The 20,908-nt window shown below is 30.3% G+C and overlaps 2 protein-coding genes across 6 annotated transcripts; both read left to right on the top strand.

Moving 5' to 3' along the window:
* The first annotated feature begins 299 nt into the window (after positions 1-299).
* On the top strand, positions 300-4,456 carry LOC105832417 (guanine nucleotide-binding protein subunit beta-5). The gene is made up of 6 exons (XM_012673335.3): positions 300-718; positions 784-968; positions 1,060-1,196; positions 1,271-1,389; positions 1,508-1,865; positions 3,843-4,456. Exons 2-6 carry the CDS (start codon positions 863-865, stop codon positions 4,170-4,172), a joined length of 1,050 nt encoding a protein of 349 aa, XP_012528789.1. The 5' UTR covers positions 300-718; positions 784-862; the 3' UTR covers positions 4,173-4,456.
* Positions 4,457-8,517: 4,061 nt separating this feature from the next.
* LOC105836396 (E3 ubiquitin-protein ligase RNF185) lies at positions 8,518-19,941 on the top strand. Of its 5 annotated transcripts, XM_036294167.1 has the most exons (6): positions 8,847-9,563; positions 9,646-9,721; positions 12,528-12,683; positions 12,896-13,027; positions 13,990-14,159; positions 18,582-19,941. In XM_036294167.1, the coding sequence occupies exons 3-6, from the start codon at positions 12,529-12,531 to the stop codon at positions 18,677-18,679; spliced, it is 555 nt and encodes a 184-aa protein (XP_036150060.1). In that variant the 5' UTR covers positions 8,847-9,563; positions 9,646-9,721; position 12,528; the 3' UTR covers positions 18,680-19,941. The 5 variants fall into 5 exon arrangements, with proteins under 5 accessions (XP_036150057.1, XP_036150059.1, XP_036150058.1 ...); XM_036294164.1 differs by lacking the exons at positions 8,847-9,563; positions 9,646-9,721 and adding an exon at positions 8,518-8,630; XM_036294166.1 differs by lacking the exons at positions 8,847-9,563; positions 9,646-9,721 and adding an exon at positions 8,637-8,807.
* Positions 19,942-20,908: the final 967 nt, after the last annotated feature.

Here is a 20,908-nt window from a genome sequence, read left to right as displayed (position 1 = left end):
AAACTTCAATATTATGTTAAAAATTAACATACAAAAGCTAACTTCGATATACTTTGAAAACAGAGTATAAAAAACATATTTTTTAAATAAATTAAACATATACATTTTATTCATTTTAATCGCAGAATTTATGTTTTTATATAAAATAGCATTCTTCTTATTATTTATTTGTTTATTCATAAATTATATTATTTTAACTTGTTATATTAAATTGATATTTGAATTAAATATTCAACACAAAAATTTTAACAAGTATCAATTTTAACGTAAAACAAAAAATTTTTTACTGTGTGTGTGCGTTGCGTATGGAGAATAGTGCGTGTTGAACGGGCGGACTGTGTAAAAGCAGAGGCGTCATTGCACCGGCGCTAAGCGCTCGGTTATTTTGTCTCGCGTTTATTCGTCGTATCGATTATCCCTGTTTATCGCGTGTGCGATCGCTGTCGCGGAGCGTAAAGCTTTTCCTTCAAAAACAAACGCACAATAAGAGAGTTAAGAGTAAAGATTGTACGGAAAAGCCTCGCGACACGTCCAATGATGGCGTCCGTCAGAATTTCATCATTCTCCGTTCCATTTCGTACGCGAAAATGAGAAAATCCCGAAATTTAGCAAATTATACCTATAATTCTAATTAAGCAACAATTAACTGCCTATCGCTGTGATTGTAAAATGAATCATTCATGACGAAGAAACTCATTGTCATAAAGATGCACATGCAGTTCGTATTAGAGTTGATACATATATGTGTTATATACGTACAACTCTGACATACATGAATTTTAGTGTACGAAAGGGTGTCTGTCTGTGAAACTTCTTTATCAGTATATCAAAAAATTAGTTGGTGTTCAGCAAGCGAGACGTCATGGACTCTGCAACCGAGCTGGAACACATAGAGAAGCTGGCAAAGGAAGCGGAATGCTTAAAGATACGTTTGGAGGATGAACGACAAAAATTAAATGATATTACACGTATGCGAATAAATGATTGATTTAGGACTTTATTTATTATTATTATTATTATTATTACTCTCTTATATCCCATACTTTCTTATGGTTTTAGTTGCCAGTGTAGGAGACAGACTAGAAGCAATTAATTGTATAAATGTAAAACCTAGACGTATTTTAAAGGGTCATCAGGCCAAAGTTTTATGTTCCGATTGGTCTCCCGATAAGCGTCATATTGTTTCTTCTTCACAAGTAAGTTTCTCTTCTTAAACTCACTTTATTTTATATATGTGAAATTTAATATATATTATTTCATATACTTTTAGGATGGAAGAATGATCATATGGGATGCCTTTACAACAAATAAGGAACATGCCGTCAGTATGCCAACCAGATGGGTAATGGCATGTGCTTACGGCCCTAGTGGCACTTTAGTTGCATGCGGGTACATATTTAATTATAGATTATGATAAATTTACTATAAGAGCAGAGATGTTAAGTTCTGATTATAATTCATATGTTACATTACTACTACAAATATCGTTTTATGTCTACTGTTATAGAGGTCTGGATAATAAAGTTACAGTGTATCCGTTAAGTCTGGAGGATGATGTTTCAGCCCATAAGAAGACCGTTGGTACACATACATCATACATGTCGTGCTGTGCGTTTCCTAATAGCGATCAGCAGATTTTAACAGGCAGTGGAGACAGCACGTGCGGTTTGTGGGACGTGGAGAGTGGGCAACTGTTACAGAGCTTTCAGGGACATTCTAGCGACGTCATGTCCATTGATCTAGCACCAAGTGAAACTGGAAACACATTTGTATCTGGTGGTTGTGACAAACTTGTCTTGATTTGGGATATGCGCAGCGGCCAATGCGTGCAAAGTTTTGAAGGACACCAATCTGATGTTAATTCAGTATGTAATATCTAAATTATATATATATATATATATATAATACTTGCATTATACATTGATGATTGAGAAGTTGTTATTATATCATTAATAGAAATATTTTTGGTATTTTTCTTATAAGAAATTACAAACCAAGCTCCTCTTTTGATTTTAATAAGCTTCGGAGATATTGAAATAAAAAAATAAGAAATGTATTTTTTTATAAATACATATTTTTTTACAAGTGCGTTCTTGCATGTTAAGAAGATAAAACTCTTTTGAAAAAATTACTTATTTTCTTTCAAAACGAATATCGTCGAAACAATGATGTATAAAGGATAAAAAAATATATTTTAAATAAAAGTTAAATGATTTCAAGAGTTCTTTTTAATAGCATTAAAAATTTTGATTTTTTTTAAATTTTTTATTTTTCTATCACTCAAGATTTCTTTTTGCTATGCTTTATTCTCTTCAGCAATTTATAGCCAAGAAGGGGACTTGGTTTACATAAAATCTAATCATTCGTCCTTCCATCCATCCATTTGTTTAATCTATTATCTCCTATTATCCTATCTCCTCTCTAACCCTTTCTCTTCCTGCAGTTTGTCCTTCTAACTTATTTTTTTAACATAAACTTTAATGTGCAAAAACAAATACAAGAACAAATATAACCAGATATAAACATACGAAAGAAATACAACAGATCCAACATCCTACAAAACATTCTGTTAACTTAAATGGGCTAGATATTATATTCTATCATTTTACTATATACTATTATCACAGATCTCTCTATTTTTCCTTACAGTTTTTACAGTCTTCTTTCCTATCTTTATATATTTGTACTATCCGTCTCTTATATCATAACCTATCTCTTATATACTTAATACTTAATACTAAATACTACTACATACTACTACTTAATACTACAACTACTTTACTTTAACATTGATTTAGCATTTACTCCTTGGGCCCTTACTTCCTCATTCGTTCCTTGATTATTCCGATTTCCTTACTATCTCTAGTCTTTTCTTCTCTCTCCAAAACTTACTCAATATCTCTTCTTTTTCTCTATCTAATTCATCGCTCCTAATCCTTTCCATTCTTTCTTCCTTGTTCTTACCTAGATCTTTAAACCAACCGCTCGCAACTTCGCAATCTTCTATAAAATGTGTTAACTGATCCCTACCTTTTTTACAGAATACACATACTCTCCTCTTTTCTTCAAGCCAATACTTATTGTATTCCTCCATATTTCCGCATCTCAATCTAACTAGTGCTCTTACACTTATAGTACTACTTTTATTTTTATTCTCAAGATTTTTCCTACACAAATACTTGGGTTTAATACTTATCATATCTATGTCTTTTTCCCTATAACTTGTATTATATTTCGCGTGTCTGAATCTACTATCTTCCTCTTGTTTTTGTATATCTCTATCTCTATTCTCTATTCTTTGGCTAAGTTTCTTTCCCTTTTCTGTCCTAATATATCTATAGCCTTTGCACTCCATCCATTTCTATTATAATATTTCTCTCTCTCTAATCCATACTGATCCTGCCACTCATCCTTTTCTTTTTCTTTCCAACATTTCTTAACCCATCTATCCTCCTCCATTTTCTTTATTTTTTCCTCAAATCTCCTAGCTCTAATTCCCCATTTTATTCGTAATTTGTCTAGTCCTAATTCTCAAGATTTCTTTTTCAAATCATTATTAAATACTCTTGAAACTTCAACTTTTATTCAGAACACTTTTCTCATAGTTCTCACGATATGCGCTTTGAAAGAAAAGTATTAATTTTTTTCAAAGAGATATTTCACTATCTAAACATGCAAAAGAGCATGTTTAGAAAGTGAATGTATAAAAAATACATGTCTTTATAAGAGACCTAGAGTATGATCTAGAATACAATATTAAAAGCTCTTCATAATCAAATAGAGACACTTCCTTGTATGTATGTTAGTGCATAATATTTAATATAATATATATTTGCACGCAGGTAAGATTTCATCCAGGCGGCGATGCAGTAGCAACAGGTTCGGATGATGCTACTTGTCGCTTATTTGATCTGCGTGCTGACAGAGAAGTTGCGGTATATGCGAAAGAAAGTATAATATTTGGAGCGAATGCAGTTGATCTTAGTGTAAGCGGGCGTTTGCTTTTTGCCGGGTACAACGATTACACGGTGAATGTGTGGGATACTTTAAAGTGTCAACGAGTGGCGTTGTTATATGGGCATGAAAATCGAGTCTCGTGTTTAAGAGTATCCCCAGATGGTACTGCTCTATCTACTGGAAGTTGGGATGCAACCTTACGAGTTTGGGCTTAACTTATTACTATCTTAAACATGTTGAAATACGAGATACTCTTGTTAGGTAGCATAGTTTATATTTATTATTTTATCCTAATTATTTAGAAAATTTTGCCTTCTCGAGTACTTTTTTATATGTTACTCATGTTTTCATATATCAAATGTATTAAATTGTTGTGTATTTAATAGCAAGTATGCTTTGCCATGCAAAATATTAAATCTACATGCCATGTAAAATATAAAATCTACAATATGCAGGGTTGGGTAATTAAAAAATTGAAAGTTAATAAAGTTAAAAAGTTAATTATTTTTAACTTAATTTAGTTAATTTTAAATAAATTAATTTTTAACTTTAACTAGTTATTTTTGAAATATATAAAATTTAACTTATTAACTCTTTTCCTATGTTAAAAATTTTAACTGCAAAAGATTATAAAAGAAAAAATACATGAAAACAATATTTTTTTGTTTTAACTGAATTTACAAGTAAAATATTGAATATATTTGACAATTGATATTATAATTGTGTTGGTAATTTAACTTAGATAATTATATAACTTTTTAATTTAATACAAATAATGCTTCTCAAAATTAACTTTAACTTGAGTTAATTTATTCTTAACGTAACTTTAATCGAGTTAATTTTTATTCATATAATTTTTAATTTAAATACATTTTATAATCCATTAACTTTAACTTAATTTAAAAATAATACGATAAACAGGTCAATATATCGAACCAAGACAAATTTTCCTAATACAATATAATTTATTAAATAAACATTATATAATTATAAACGCGACTAAAAAACAGCTGTGTTAAAAAATGTTAAATTTTGAAACGTTTCGACTGTACTTAGTCCTCTTCAGTCAAAATAAATTACCAATATGTATGAACTTAAACATGAATGAAATAACACAAACGAAAATATAATTATAAACGGTTAAAAAATGATGATCATTGAACAACCATAAAACAACGCATATTGTATCAAAATGTCATAATAAATAAAAACGTGAACCAATAAATAATACAATTAAATGAATAATAAAATGAAAAATAATAAAATTTGTCCGCAAGTCGGTTTTCATATTAAAAAGTCAGAATAGATAGTCAATAAGTCTTGTCGATAAATCTAAAAGATAAACGATGGAATACGTGTTACGAATAAAACAAACTGATATGCGTATTGTAAAAAACTATTAACTTATATATGTTTATCTCAGATATTAAAATACAATATTAAAACAAGCAACACACACACACACACACACACACAGAGTATTCAGCAAAGCGTTAAAGACAAGTGTAACATTCGGTAGTCAGAGGCAGAACTGCATTACATTATTTATTGGTTCACGTTTTTATTTGTTATAACACATTTTGATACGATATGCGTTGTTTTATGGTTGTTCAATGATCATTTTTTAATTATTTTATTATATTTTCGTTTGCGTTATTTTATTCATGTTTAAGTTCATACATATTGGTAATTTATTATGACTGAAGAGGACTAACTATAGTCGAAACATTTCGAAATTTAACATTTTTTAACACAGCTGTTTTTTAGTCGCGTTTATAATTATAGTTTATTTAATAAATTATATTGTATTAGGAAAATTTGTCTTGGATCGATATATTGACCTGTTTATCGCATTATTTTTGCTTAGCATTAACGAGCTCTTTATATTTATTTGTTTTGTTATTAACTTAATTTAATTTAAAAAATATATTAACTTACCCAACTCTGACAGTATGTAATATAACTGTGGTAAAATGTGATAAATATTAATGAAGTTGCATATATTAGGCTGGTCCTAATTTACAAAAAATTTTAGTGAATGCACACGTACATGGTGTGTGTGTGTGTGTGTGTGTGCGTGCGTGCGTGCGTGCGTGCGTGCGTGCGTGCGTGCGTGCGTGTGAAATTCTTAGCAATGCCACAATATATATGCTACAAGAAATAAAATTTAATAAATCCAAATCTTATGAATTACTCTGTTTAATGTGTTAACTTTCTATGTGAAGCATTTATCAAGCATTTAGCTCAGTTTATCGATTGTGTACTATAACTGTTAGTTGAATTTGCTGTGTATAACAATAAATCTGTATTATTTAGTTGTATTTAGTTGTGTCAGAAGCCAATCAGAGTTCATGCTGGTAGCAAACAGTGCACTCTGCTTTTCTGTTTCAGAAATTGCCAACTACTAAAGGCCATTGCACGTACATTTTCTTAATCGTAATCGTTAGATTTCGACCAATCATATTGCTCAAATTAGTCGTAACCGACTGAATTAACCAATCGTATTGCTCAATTTCTTACGATTACGATTAAGAAAATGTACGTGCAATGGCTTTAACGCAAATTCTGGAAGTCGATTCCGTAAAAATGCCTTTTCACGCTGACGCTCATTTTCAGCGTCAAAAGACATCACGTGACTAAAAATAAAGATACCCATTCGTCATTTTTAGTCACGTGATGTCTTTTGACACAAAATGAGCGTCAAGCGTTAGCGTGAAAAGGCACCTTATTTCTGAAGAAAGTAAAAATTAAAAAATATGAAAAGTAAGCAGCACTGTCTCCACTGATTGGTGTATATTTTTAGGATTAATATTCTCATATATTCTGTCTCTTTTCGTGTTGGACATCCCCATCACTCCGTTTTCTACAAGGAAAGAAGCGCACATACGAGCGGTACGACAAGTACGAACCTACCTACTTTGTGCCTACTTGGGCTTCGGGCTATTACAATTAGTACAAAAAATTTTTACATACGAAAGTAATACTGTGCATTCATTGATTGGCATGCATCTTTTAGATTCTAAATTATCTACCACTTAATGAATACACAGTGTTATCTTTGTAAGCAATTTTTTTTTTTGTACGAGTTTGACAATCGGGCCTTAGATTGTATACTTACGAACCTGTTCCCACACGAAAAAAAGACAGAATATATTCACCTCTCTGTCGATTCTCCCCGCGCGCGTCGGCACCAAGGCCCCTCCATTAATACAAGCTCTATGGTCTATACTTACAGGGGCTTAATTCTGTACCATTCTGTACCGCCTACCGACAAGTATCGGTGTCGTTGCGCAGATATTTTATATGACAAAAAACGTGCGCAACGACACCGATAGTTGTCGGTATGCAGTGCGATTCTGTAACTCGTTAAGAGGTATCGGTATCGTTATACAGTTGTTACGCAGATATTTTATATGGTAAAAAAGCTACGCAACGACAGTATAACAAAACCGATACCTTTTAACGAGTTACAGAATAGGCCTACTGATGCGGTGCACAATTGGACGGAATTCATAGACCGATCTTAAAGACGGAATTCGTAGACCGATCTTAAGTTCAAGAATTGTCTTATGCCCAGTCTACAATGAGTCGTTGGTCGTTGGTCGTAAGAAATTTAACCAATTATGTTCGGTTATTCTTCTCTAAGATCAACTGTGATTGGTTAAATTTCTTACGACCAACGACCAACGACTCATTGTAGACTGGGCATTAGTCTAGCTTGGAGCAGACTTGAGACTTACTTAACCAATGCTCTAGTTTACACCGAGCACTTGGTACGCGTATCCAAGTAGTGAATTTAAGCTGATCAGCCAATGATTAAACACATTCACTAGTTATTTACTATTTGATACGCGTACCAAGTGCTCGGTGTAAACTAGGGGTCTGTTCGCGTCACATGCTTCGACATGCTCCTATTCACCCCAACGCACTCCAATATGTTAATTCCGATGACGCCAACCTATTAAATGCGTTGGAGTGAGTAGGATCATGTCAGGGCATGGCGACGCGAACAAACCATAGGGAGACATTTTCGACTCAATGGAGAGTCGTAGGCCGTAGCAGTAGTCGTAGAAAATGTCTCCACTTTGTATTGCTTTACTGTTTACAGCCTACAGCAGACATTGAGCTAATTCATTGCGTGCTTACGATGAGCGTTGGGGCATTCGGGATTAGTTTTTGGTCGCCTTTCTTTGATGGCCGGCTTGTATGTTATTGCTACGTCGTTTTTATTCTAGACAGCATTGCCGTAGTTTTATGCCCAGTCTACAATGAGTCGTTGGTCGTTGGTCGTAAGAAATTTAACCAATTATGTTCGGTTATTCTTCTCTAAGATCAACTGTGATTGGTTAAATTTCTTACGACCAACGACCAACGACTCATTGTAGACTGGGCATTAGTGCTACGGCTAAAACACTCCATTGTAGATGGCCATTTAGCCCGGATCTACAATAGTGTAGTAAGCCTTATGCCATAAGGAATTAACCAATTATAATCGAATATGAGAAGAATAATCGAATATAATTGGTTAATTTCTTATGGCTTAAGGCTTACTACACCTATTGTAGATCCGGCCTAATGCGATTGGTTAACGAGCACGTTGAGGCGAATAGAAGGAATGTTGGAGCGTGCAACGATGCAACACGAACAAACCTATCAAGTCATGTGTCTTGTATGTATGTATATACATACGTCTTATATGTACATTTCTTTTTCCAATTATTGCTGTTTAATTGTACAGAAAAACATCATTTTTACGTTATTTGTTTTATTTGTGCTGGATTATTGTGTTGCTTCGCTGTGAGCAAAGACTTCATTGCGTGAGAGGGCCAAGCCCGCCGTTCTAGCAAAAAGTGAGTGACGTGTTCTTCTCATTTAACCCGATGTATACAGTTATGAAAAGGATAGAGAATACATAGTGGATAAAATATTTTTAAAATTATTGAAAAGTAATTAAGGAATGTAGAGAAGGGACAAAATGAAATTAATGAAATGTAGAAAGGTTATGTTGTTGAGCAAATCTAGAATTGGATGATGCGTAAGCGTAAAAATGATAGGAATAATGGATTACACACACGCACGCGCGTGCGCGCGCACGCAAGATAGAGATTTTTTTCGTGATAGTATATAAAATTGACAAAAATTAAATAATACATGAGAGTTACGTTTATTGGAAATTTAGGTCTTTTATACTATTGTAGGAACTATACACATAAGCGGTTAAAATTATCTAGGCATACTAATAACTATACTAGTTCAGAGTGTATCTTTTTCTTTTCAATGTGAAAGCATATAAGAAGAGAAAGATATACTCTGAACTAGTGCAGTTAGTATCAGTTAGTATTCCTAGGCGGCTAGGTACTGATGCCGCGACGTCCGCGCACTGAAGATCGAATGACATGACGCACATGCATACATACGTGTAGAGTTTGGAGTAATAAACGAAATGACGTAATGTTCAGGAGAGAAAAGTGGTTGTTATTGCAAATAAATACTCGACGAACTGTCGGTGTCGGAATGATCAGTACATAGTAGATAAACGAAGAGGGATGAAAAAAGGATTAATAGAAGTTGATGGATGTATTGTATTTGAGTAAAAAAATTACATGGTTTGTGCAGGATTAAGCATTTTTTTGTTTGGTATGGTATTTAGTATGCCTTCAGCTCACTCTGCATAATTTGGTTATATAGATACTTCAGGATTAAGAATATAACGTAGCAAGGTTATAAGAGAAAGAGAAAAAAGCAGAGTGATTTATTATTTTGGGTGAGTTTATAATATTGAATAAAAGGTTAGATAAAAAGAAAAGAACAATGCAAGAATATATCGAAACAGCATCAAAATAATGACATTTTATCGATAAAAATTGTTAAGTGGTATAATTATACATAATACAATGATCCGCCTAATAAGCTTACAGAGTGACGTGGTGACTTAATAAGATGGAGAATGATGATAGAAAGGAGAATTTATTTTTCTTTTTTAGTAGAGAGAGAGAGAAAGAGAGTAGCATAAACTATTGTTAGTTGTTTTTTGCAAGACTTTCTCACAAAAGTTATTGTTTGATTTTAGAATCATAATAGCTCTATTAGTAAATGCTACTTCACAATTTGTACAGGTTAAAGATTTGTTTTTGGGAATATAGTGTAGGTAACGGAAACTATATATTTTCAGCACTGGCAATAATATCGGAACACAGTCTACATCTTGAAAAATAATTTCACTTAAGATAAATAGGAAAAGATCAATAATGGATTTATTTATTCAATAAATTTATTAAAAATATTTTTTAATTAAATTGTTTAATATTAGATATTAGAAAAAGGATAAAATCTTTTGAGTAAACTGAAATATTAATAGGTTAATAGATTTTGCAAGATAAAAATTTGCTATAGAACTACTTTGGCCTTTAATTACAGTAATTTCATGTTAACAAGTGCTAAAAACTGTATGATTTTATTAACATAAAGTTAAAATCACCTCTTTTTGTTTGCAGTAGATCTTAATGTGCTGAATAAAATTAGGTAATTATTTACATTAGTGATTCCTCACCGATTTTGATGACCTTCAAATATGTTGTCAAGATCATCATTCTGAACAACTTTTCCCTATACATGTTACAACTGCCCTTAGTTTTTGTTATATACAAAAAATTATTAATAAAAAAATTTGACAACATATTTGAAGGTCATCAAAATTGGTGAGGAATCACTAATGTAAAAAATTACCTAAAATTTTCCTATTTAATATTTTTAACTACATAAACTATGCACAGATAATTTTGTTATTTTTGAAACACGGTTGCTAGCTAGATATCAATGCTTACAAGCATTTTTATTTCCCTTTTGTGGGAAAAAACTGTAAATAATTTATTACAAAAAATAATACCTCAGCCAAGATTCAAACTTGGATTTTTCATCATTTTGTGAAGGCATCTTACCAATTTGATTACAGAGGTATATTGTATTATTCTTCACAATAACTAGTATATTTTAAAGAACATTTTTTTTCAGGCAACGTGTATATACAATAACAGTAAATTAATTCTTTGACCGAGTTTAAAGATGCTTCTGAACATTAATATTGATTCAGTAACTATGTTTCAAGACTGATAAAATTATCAGCGTGCAGTTTGTATAGTTAAGAATATTAAATTAATAGAAAAATTATATTTAGCATATCAAGATCTGCTGTAAACTAAAATAGGTGATCTTAACTTTATGTTTATAAAATCATAAAGTTTTTAGCACTTAACATGAAATTACTGTAATAAAAGGTCAAAGTAGTTCTATATATACATACACACGCGCGTATGCATTTTATGCCTGCACGTAATAAAGTTTGAATTTTAAAAGTCACGTAATAACCAATGATTTTGCAAATGTACTCGTGTTATTTTCATCAATCTTTTTCGTGTCTTATAACACAATAATTTATATATTGAATGAAACAAATTTATAAGTAAGACAACGTAAAAGTAAATATTATCGTTTCTTTACATGATATATTCATTATTCTTTGAAATTAAAATTTTATATATGAGAATAATATATACACTTCTAGTTATATAATGCAATATAATCACAATTTATGTTAGTAACTTATTGTTAGTTAAAAAATTAAAAGTTAAATAATACAGATGAAAATTAAATAATCTTATTATAATTTATTGTTAGTTAATCTTAAATAAGTTAACTTTTAATTTTAACTAGTTATTTTTGAAACATTAACTTTAACTTTTTTCTAAGTTAGAAATGTTTTTAAGTAAAGTTATTATTTCTTTTTTATATAAACTTATAAATTTATAAATAAAATATTAAATTTATTTGATGATTTATATCGTAATTGTTTTATTATTTGGAGTAAGCTAATTACAAAAAATTAATTTAACATAAATATCAACATAATTTAACATTAACGGTTTTTAAAATTAATTTTTAATTTAACATAAGTTAAGCCTTCGGCACACGATATGATTTTTCATGCTAGCACGCATAGGAGACGTCTTACGATTGGCTTACGATTGGTAATGTAATCATCCGAGTCAATCAGGACACGTAATAAGAAGTCTCGTATGCGATCTAGCATGAAAAATCGTATTGTATGCCGAAGGCTTTAATTTTAATGCTACTTTTAATTGAGTTTTTTTTCATATGATTTTAACGTAAATTAATTTTATAAGTCATTAAATTTAACTTAATTTAGTTTAAAAATATATTAACTTATCCAGTTAAAAATATAACTATATATAAGTCATTTTGAAGTTGTATAATACTAATGCATTTAATGATTATTTTATTTTAAAATGTAAGAAAATCCTATCCATCTATCCATCCATCCATAAAAAAGGCTGTGTAGATGCGAGAAGTGCGCGTTTGATCGCGCCGTATTGTTGCCACTTTTCTGCGATGCTGATTTATAGAAGATCTAACACATTAAACTCTCAAAACAAAAAATATAGATATTATCTGTACAATTATCGTGGTAATTTATTTTTAAAAAGTAAAGTAGCGCGGAGCGCGCGTCTGTGGTGTCTAGTATGTAAAATTTTGGATGTTTTGAATACTTGAAGGATGAGCAAAACAAGAGAACAGGCAGGTTCATCTAAGTCATCGGGATCCACAAGTTCTACCGAAGAAAAGGAAAAAGATGAGAGGATGTTCGAATGCAATATATGTTTGGATACTGCAAAGGATGCAGTAGTCAGTATGTGCGGTCATCTATTCTGGTAATTATTTTTATAATAACAGCATATCAAAGAATATACTACTTATGTATTACTTGTATATATTAGTAATAATTACTTTTATGACTTATATATTACTACACACACACACACACACACACACACACACACACACACACACACACACACACACACACACACACACACACACACACTCATAATATTTTAAATATAAATGGTAAAAATGTGTGTAGTTGGCCATGTCTGCATCAATGGTTAGAGACCAGACCTACCAGACAAGTTTGTCCGGTATGCAAGGCTGCTATAAGTAAAGACAAAGTCATTCCATTATATGGACGTGGTGCTACAAAGCATGAAGATCCAAGGTACACTGTTGTAACCACAAAATAATATAACTTTAATTATTAATAAATTATAAATAACAATTATTTTAAATTAAAAAAAACTCTTCTCGCCTCCGCATTTTCTACGCACTCATAATAATAAAAAATAGTATGTGCAACTGTGCGGATCGACTATTTAGTCCAGGCAATAGGGTAGTGTTACCTTGCAAAAGGTCAAGGAAACTTTATACTTGGCATAGTTCTTAGGTTTAGCATACTAATTAATACTCTGAGTCTTTGACCTTGAAACGTTGCCGTTCGCGCCGCCATATTGAAAAAATGGAGCAAAAAATCACTTTCACGAATATCTCGTCTCCAGTGTGAGATACGTGAAAAATAGTTACTATAAAAAATGTAAAGCATAAAATTCTCTACATTTTATGTTCTAATATTTTTTTTCTCAGATCAATAGTTTCCGAAATAGTTTCCAGAGAAAAGTGGAAATATTCTGACAAATTGGAAAAAATACTCCACTTTATCGCATTGTATCTCGGAAACTATTGATCTGAGAAAAAATGTTACAACATAAAATGTAGAGAATTTTCTGCTTTACATTTTTTATAGTAACTATTTTTCACGTATCTCACACTGGAGACGAGATATTTGTGAAAGTGATTTTTTGCTCCATTTTTTCAATATGGCGGCGCGAACGGCAACGTTTCAAGGTCAAAGACTCAGAGTATTAATTAGTATGCTAAACTTAAGAACTATGCCAAGTATAAAGTTTCCTTGATCTTTTGCAAGGTAAAGCCATTTTTATGTCTCTATTGCCTGGACTAATTTTTCATGAGTGCGAGAAGTGAACGCTCCAACCGAAGACGAATCATTACGTACTTGTCACACTATTTTACAATATAATTCTTTTCTAGAGTTATATTGTAAAAAAATTATATATTGTATTAATTAACATAAATCTAATCAGTAAAACACAATTTGTATTTCAGGAACAACGTGCCACCACGTCCAGCCGGTCAAAGGTCAGAGCCAGAAGCCAACGTTGGCTTTCCCGGTTTTGGCTTCAGTGATGGTTCCTACATGTCGTTTGGCATTGGTACTTTTCCGTTCGCTTTCTTTACGTCGACATTTAACTTTGGAGAAACACGACCAAGTGCAGGTAATACTTATTATAAATTTAAGAGGAAAGACGCAAAAGTGAAATCATAAAACATACAAAACTATTTGTTTTTTTTTTCTTATACAATTGGCTGCATTTTAAATAGTGCAGTGTTAAATAAATTTATTATAAATTATAATGGAGGACGATTTTGATAATATATGTTAAAGTCATCGGACTGACTCTTCTTATCGAAATATTTATCACGAAAAAGTATAAAATTGCTACAAAATGCAGAGATCGGTATTTCTTGCTCACATATGGAGATGTCATTCTTGTTAAGTATTTATCAAACTTCGTTATAAGATAAACGCCCTAGTGACCGAATAGATTCTAGTATCCAATCGAATATGAAATATACGAAAAAGACTATTTTCGATGCACGTGTAATAAGTTTTTTTTTAATTTGCAAACCTCCCTCGAACCTCCTGTCTTCCCATCTAAACCTTTTCTCGCCTCTAGTATTTTCTATGCACTTGTAATAAAAAATAGTATGTGTAACTTTTACAGGTCTATTTTTTCCTAATCGTGGGTAAACACAAAAGCGAGTGTCAAAAAACCGACTTTCCGCATTTGTTACACAATATACTATTACTTAAATATTTTTTATCCTGTGCTATTAAATATCATATTATATTGTTATATCATATTATTATATATTATTGTATTATTAAATACCTTTTTTTTAAAAAGGTATAAAAAGGCGCCAAGTATATGCGTTCACAAAACGTTCTAAAAAAAAATTCGTGTATTATTTTAATTTGACACTACAAGCTATTACATCATAACAAAGTTACCTTTTTTTTTAATACAGATTTTTTTTTCTACAAAAGCAATGATATCAAGAAAATGTGCCAAATATAAAAATAAATATTTATACAGACTAGAAAATTTATTATTTATTATTACAATTTTATATTGAAACGTTACATTTAATAATATGATTTTGTAATATAGTGTTCAAAAATATTTTGTGTAAAAACGAACACAAAAATTGTGAGTAACAAAATTTTAATGCTTTTAAAAGTGTAATAACGAATAATAAATTTTCTAGTCTGTATAAATATATAATATATTCTTTATTCTCTTCAGCATTATACAGCCAAGAAGAAGACTTGGTTTACATAAAATCTAACCATTCATCTTTCCATCCATCCGTTCTTTTATCTTTCTATCCTAAAGTTACCATGCTGTAGCTTAATTTATCACATATTCTTCTTAGTTTACCTTACTACTAAAATTCCTCGTCCTACTATATTATATTCTATCTTACTCTTTTAACGTAAAATTTCTCATAAACAAATAATTAACATACGTTGGACGCAATATAAATAGACTAAATATTTAAATAATCGTTGATACAAAATAGTTATTCTATAATCTTATTATCAATATTAATCTTGCTCTCAGTTTTTTTCCTTCTCCTCTTTACAATTTTTACAGTTTTCTTTCTTACAATCTTACAATCTTTATAGTCTTCTTTCTTATCTTACATCATAATTTCTATCCCTAACTCACATTATACATATTCTATCCCTTAATATTACTTAATACTTTAACTTGACATTTACTCTATACTCCCTACTATCTCTAATCCTTATAACTTCTAAGTGGTGTCGGTTAAGTAAACTGTCGGTCAAATGATCGTGTCAGTTAAATGTACTTGTCGATCATGTAATTGTCGATTAAGTGATACTGTCGGTCAAGTGTACTGTCGGCCAAATGATGTCGGTCAAATGAACTGTCGGTCAAGTGTACTGGACCCTTTATTATCTTACTGATCTTCTATATCCTTCTTTTTAATTGTACTGCTATTATAGTTGTGTCATTCACCATGTTATCCTTGGGAGCCATATAGGGTTATATCTTCTGGCTAAATATACTGTTATCAATCAATCTATCTATCTATCCCATATTGATTTTGCCAATCTTCCTTTTCTTTTTCTCTCCAACATATCTTAATCCACCTATTCTCCTCCATTTTCTTTATTTTTTTCCTCAAATCTCCTAGCTCTAGTTCCTCATTTAATTCGCAGTTCATCTACACCTAATTCTCTTGCTATTAAATATCTTGGAGTACAAAAATCCAGACTAAAGATCCATCTAGCGTAATCCATCATTATCTTCTCCCTCCTATTCCCATATTTCTACTTTATATTCCATTACACTTTTTACTAAGTACCTGAATAACATCAATCTTCTACTAAAACTAGACAACACAGATGCGCGCTCCGCGCACTATTTAACTTTTCATTTTTTACTTTTTAAAAATAAATTGCGATAATTATATAGATAACTATCCATGCAAATTATCATTTGCTAATTCCGCGCTGAATAGTCAACATTGTCACAATTTGACAGTTGTCAAAATTCAATCGCAATGATAGTTATTCTCGCAACACGAAGTAAGCGCTGCGAGAAAACCTATCAGTATCGTGGAAAACTGTCAACAATAAAATCAGTAACATCTTCTTTTTAAGAGTGGATCATTTCTACAAATTCTTTCGTCTAGCTCTCAGACTATTAGCTTTCTCTTTCCATGCTAACTCTTTAATATGATCTTTATAAACCTCTTTCTTATTAAACGTAAAGCCGAGATATTTAAAAGTTCTCACCTCCAGTTCTCTATTTTCCCATTTCCATTTTTCTAATTTTTCTTTCCTATTCCTATTGTCCGTATAAATATTTATTCTTATAATTGGCACATTTTCTTTATATCATTACTTTCGTCCGTAGTAAAGAATAAATTCTTTGTATTAAAAAAATAGTAATTTCATTATAATATAATAATTAAAATGGTTGACGGTTGTTCTTTTCGCCAGTGAATAAATTAAAACAAATTATAAACGTTGTTCGACCTTACTGGCTATAGCCAGTTTATAATTTGTTTTAATAATAATTAATATAATTTTGTTATGATATAATAGTTAATATAATTCTTAATATGATATAATAGTTTGTAGTGTCAAAATAATACAAGAATTCTTTCTTCAAAGTGTTTTCTTTTGGACGCGTATTTTTAGTGCTTTTTAAAACTATGTTTTTAGAAACAAGATAATTTTAGATAAATTTATTTCACGGGCTAAGGACGAACGGTACAATTTAGGCAAACTCAAATAATTTTTTAAACATCAATAAAGTAGAAAGCCCTATACGGTCTGTATCGGATCTTAGCGATAAATGTAATTCTATTAGTTTAATATTCTAGCTCACAAATTGCATGCTGACAGGTTTCGTTAGACTTTAAATACAGATGCCAAGCTAAATATCGATGCTTACAAACATCTTAAAATCCCTCCTTTCCTGCAACTGTGAAGAAGGCAATTGGGAACTCTTTTTTTATTTATTTAGTAAAAGCAAATTATTTCGAATGCATTTTTTATGTAAAGAAATGCTATGATCTTCCTGTTATCTGATTTATTAAGTTTCTATTCCATATTACTAAATTTTGTAAAAATAACATTTTTATTTTTTCTTTCACTTTTTTTAAAATTAATTCCAATGGATACCCACTCTTTATATATGTATATTACATAGGTTAACTTTTTTGTGAAATGTGACGTGGGATATTAGCAAAGTTCTAACTACTAAACTGAACATAGTTCCCTATTACCAAATATTGTTTTAATTAAAAATAAAATTTTTAATATAATTTTAATTATAGCAGAGATTTGTGATTAATTACAATATAAAAATAAATATATGTATAATATAGTTTAACTACAATTTAACATTAACATCAATGTCTTAAACAAAAAACCAAGGATTGTTATTAAACTTTTTGACTAAATAACTTATAACATTTAATTTATAAATTGTTATATTAAAAAGTATGCGCAGAAAATCAAATAGACCATTTAAATCATAAAAGATATCATTGAGCATACACAGTATCTTTATAACCATAAATTATCATGTCCTTACTTACCAACATTAAACAATTTAAATTAAATAAAAAAGGGAACTCTAGAGACGATTTTCCTTTTGAGAAAAGATTCTACGTATGAAAATATACAATTTACAAAATTAGAGGGAAAGAGAGGAGAGAGCGTTATACTTATCAAATGTTGTATTCTAAATGTAATTTTGAGACGATTTTTCCTTCTCAAAAACATATTAATGTATATGCGCGTATTATGTGTAGTCATGATCGATTACACCTAGCGTCCTGCACCCGTATCTGACGAGTCTGAATCTGAATTACGCCCTTGCCTACCTTTTATACCTGATTTCTACTTCTTTCCATAATTTAAAAACTAAGCTTCAGACAAAATTTTAGAAAAATAATCTCAGAATTAATAAGTCACGAATATATTTTAAGGACAAAAAGTTTGAATTATCCTTTGTATATTATATGGTGTATATATATATATATATATTGAATTTTTTAAAATTAATTTGATCGAAATTACTTGTTTGCAGCTCCTAGAGGCACACCACAATATGAGGAAGAACAATTTTTATCCAAGGTATTTTTGTGGTTAGCGGTGATATTCATCTGTTGGCTATTAATGGCATAACATTATTTCTAAATCAACCAGTCTGTCCAATAATTTGTAATACTTTGTCTTATTTGTAATATTCCGTTGGTGCATGATAATTGCAATATTAGCTTTCATGTGACTTTTGCAAAGAAAAAAAACAAAAAATCATTTATATGTATTTGAAAACTATAAGACTAAAAAAATTAGTAATTATTTAGAATAACGGACCACCTCCTGATGTCAATGACCTTGACATATATTATCAAAATCATCATTCTGAATAATGTTATAAAGGTTTTACTTGGCGTTATTTGTTAAAAAGTTATAAACAAAAGTTTGAAAAATGAGGTAATTATCTTGATATATATTTTCGGTAATTATTTCCAACCACGGTTCCACCTCCAAATGGGCTGAAATTTTTTGTAATGACTTCTTATGCTTAGAAAGTAATGTAAATAACAATTTTAAGTCGGGGGAAGTACAAGAAAAAAATTTATAAACAAAAAAGATTGAAAAATGTACCATTGTTTTCTGATTAATGTGGAATGAAATTCGTTTTCCCAGGGGTGTACACACACGCGGGCAGGCCTTCAGCCCTTTTCTCTCGCACCCACTCCGTCTGTAGGGGTACCCTGGGTGCGCATAAGTACGGTGTACTTTATTGAGAAATAACCATGTCAGTCAAGTTGTAATTTACCATCAAGGCCGAAGGCCCCCCTTGCACTCCCCTCTCCGTGTGTGTATATCCCTGGGAGAACGAATTTCATTCCACATTAATCAGAAAACAATGGTACATTTTTAAACCTTTTTTGTTTATAACTTTTTAACAAATAACGAGCGCCAAGTGAAACCTTTATAATATTACTCAAATGACTTTGATAATATATGTCAAGGTCATTGACATCAGAAGGTGGTCCGTTATTCTAAATAATTACCCCAAAATTCGTTTCTTATTCTTGCTTTAGAAGAGAGGAAAAGGTACATCGAGTGCTTTATCCATGCAAAACGTTTTAAACGTTTTGTTGGCATTTGTATACTTCAAATGGGAATAGTTCTCCTATTTGAATAATTCTTATATTTTGCTGTCATTTTTTTATGTATATATTATGTATATTATTCATAAAAAACAAGTGAGCAATCTGCTATTTAATATATTTAAAGTATAAAAAGCATAATTTAAGTGAATGCAGAGGGAAAAATATTAATGTATATTGTTAAGACAAATTACACGGTGAAAAACTGCGAAGTGAATAATATGTATATAATAAATAAATAAGTAAATAAATTATCTGTGTATATAATTTTAAGTTTAAAATTAATATGTATACATTTAAACATTGTAATATGTTATACATATAATATAGTATTAGACGCCAATATCGCTATATTATTTTATTTTTGGACTTTTATTTCTTCAATATAAATGAAAAATAAAACTTTTAAAACACAAATTTAAAGTAAATAGAAAGTTTCTTCTATCAAATAATGTAGTAGTTTTTGTAATAGAGAAAAATTTTGGCCACTCATAATACTTCCGTTATTAATCGACGAATTCTAGTGTTACTAGGGTGGAATTATTTATTGGCTAATGTGTATTGACATATTAGCGCAACATAAAAGTAAATATACGTATAATACATAAATATATGTATTGTTTGGGTCACATAATTTAATATTACCAACAATTAAATTGAACAAGAACCCAAGTATTATTATTAAACTGTTTGACTAAATAACTTATTTTACACTTAATTTAAACTAACATATTAAAAAATATGCGTAGAAAATGAAACAGATCGTTTAATTCATAAAAGACAACATTAAAGAGCAAGCACTTCTTTATAATAACCATAAATTATCATGTTTCTACTTACTGACATCAACAAATTTTTTTAATTTAAGAAAAGGGGACTTTAGCGACGATTTTCTCAGGAAAGATTTTACGTATGAAAGTACACATATTTATAAAGTTAGAAGAACATTAGAAAAGAAAGCGTTATGCTGCATTTGTTGTATACATTCAAATATTTTTCTTTTGATTTTTGTAGCAAATCTGTGATTTTTTGCAGTTTGGACAATTTCTGGAGATGTGAGTTTAATATCACTTTCGAATATTATGGATGTTGATTATTTTTGGCATCTATAATAAATAATTATGATTACAAATTAGAAATAAGTTTAAAGTAAATTAGGTATTTTAAGGTAGAGTTGCAAAAAAATAATAAAGCTTCAAAGATTTAATTTTAATTATAAATATCTATTATA

Source organism: Monomorium pharaonis, chromosome 11 (genome assembly GCF_013373865.1).
Source record: "Monomorium pharaonis isolate MP-MQ-018 chromosome 11, ASM1337386v2, whole genome shotgun sequence".
Lineage (NCBI taxonomy): Eukaryota > Metazoa > Arthropoda > Insecta > Hymenoptera > Formicidae > Monomorium > Monomorium pharaonis.
The sequence above is the reverse complement of the archived record's forward strand: the minus strand, read 5'-3'. Positions and strand labels throughout refer to the sequence as shown.

What these genes read in the sequence shown, in the direction of transcription:
- LOC105832417 (XM_012673335.3), top strand. Translation starts at nt 863, where the DNA reads ATGGACTCTGCAACCGAGCTGGAACACATAGAGAAGCTGGCAAAGGAA. An exon ending in ATATTGTTTCTTCTTCACAA is followed by an intron (nt 1,197 to 1,270) that starts GTAAGTTTCTCT and finishes ATATACTTTTAG; the next exon opens with GATGGAAGAATGATCATATG. An exon ending in GGCACTTTAGTTGCATGCGG is followed by an intron (nt 1,390 to 1,507) that starts GTACATATTTAA and finishes CTACTGTTATAG; the next exon opens with AGGTCTGGATAATAAAGTTA.
- LOC105836396 (XM_036294164.1), top strand. Translation starts at nt 8,533, where the DNA reads ATGCGATTGGTTAACGAGCACGTTGAGGCGAATAGAAGGAATGTTGGA. An exon ending in ACAAAGCATGAAGATCCAAG is followed by an intron (nt 13,028 to 13,989) that starts GTACACTGTTGT and finishes TTTGTATTTCAG; the next exon opens with GAACAACGTGCCACCACGTC. An exon ending in AGAAACACGACCAAGTGCAG is followed by an intron (nt 14,160 to 18,581) that starts GTAATACTTATT and finishes ACTTGTTTGCAG; the next exon opens with CTCCTAGAGGCACACCACAA.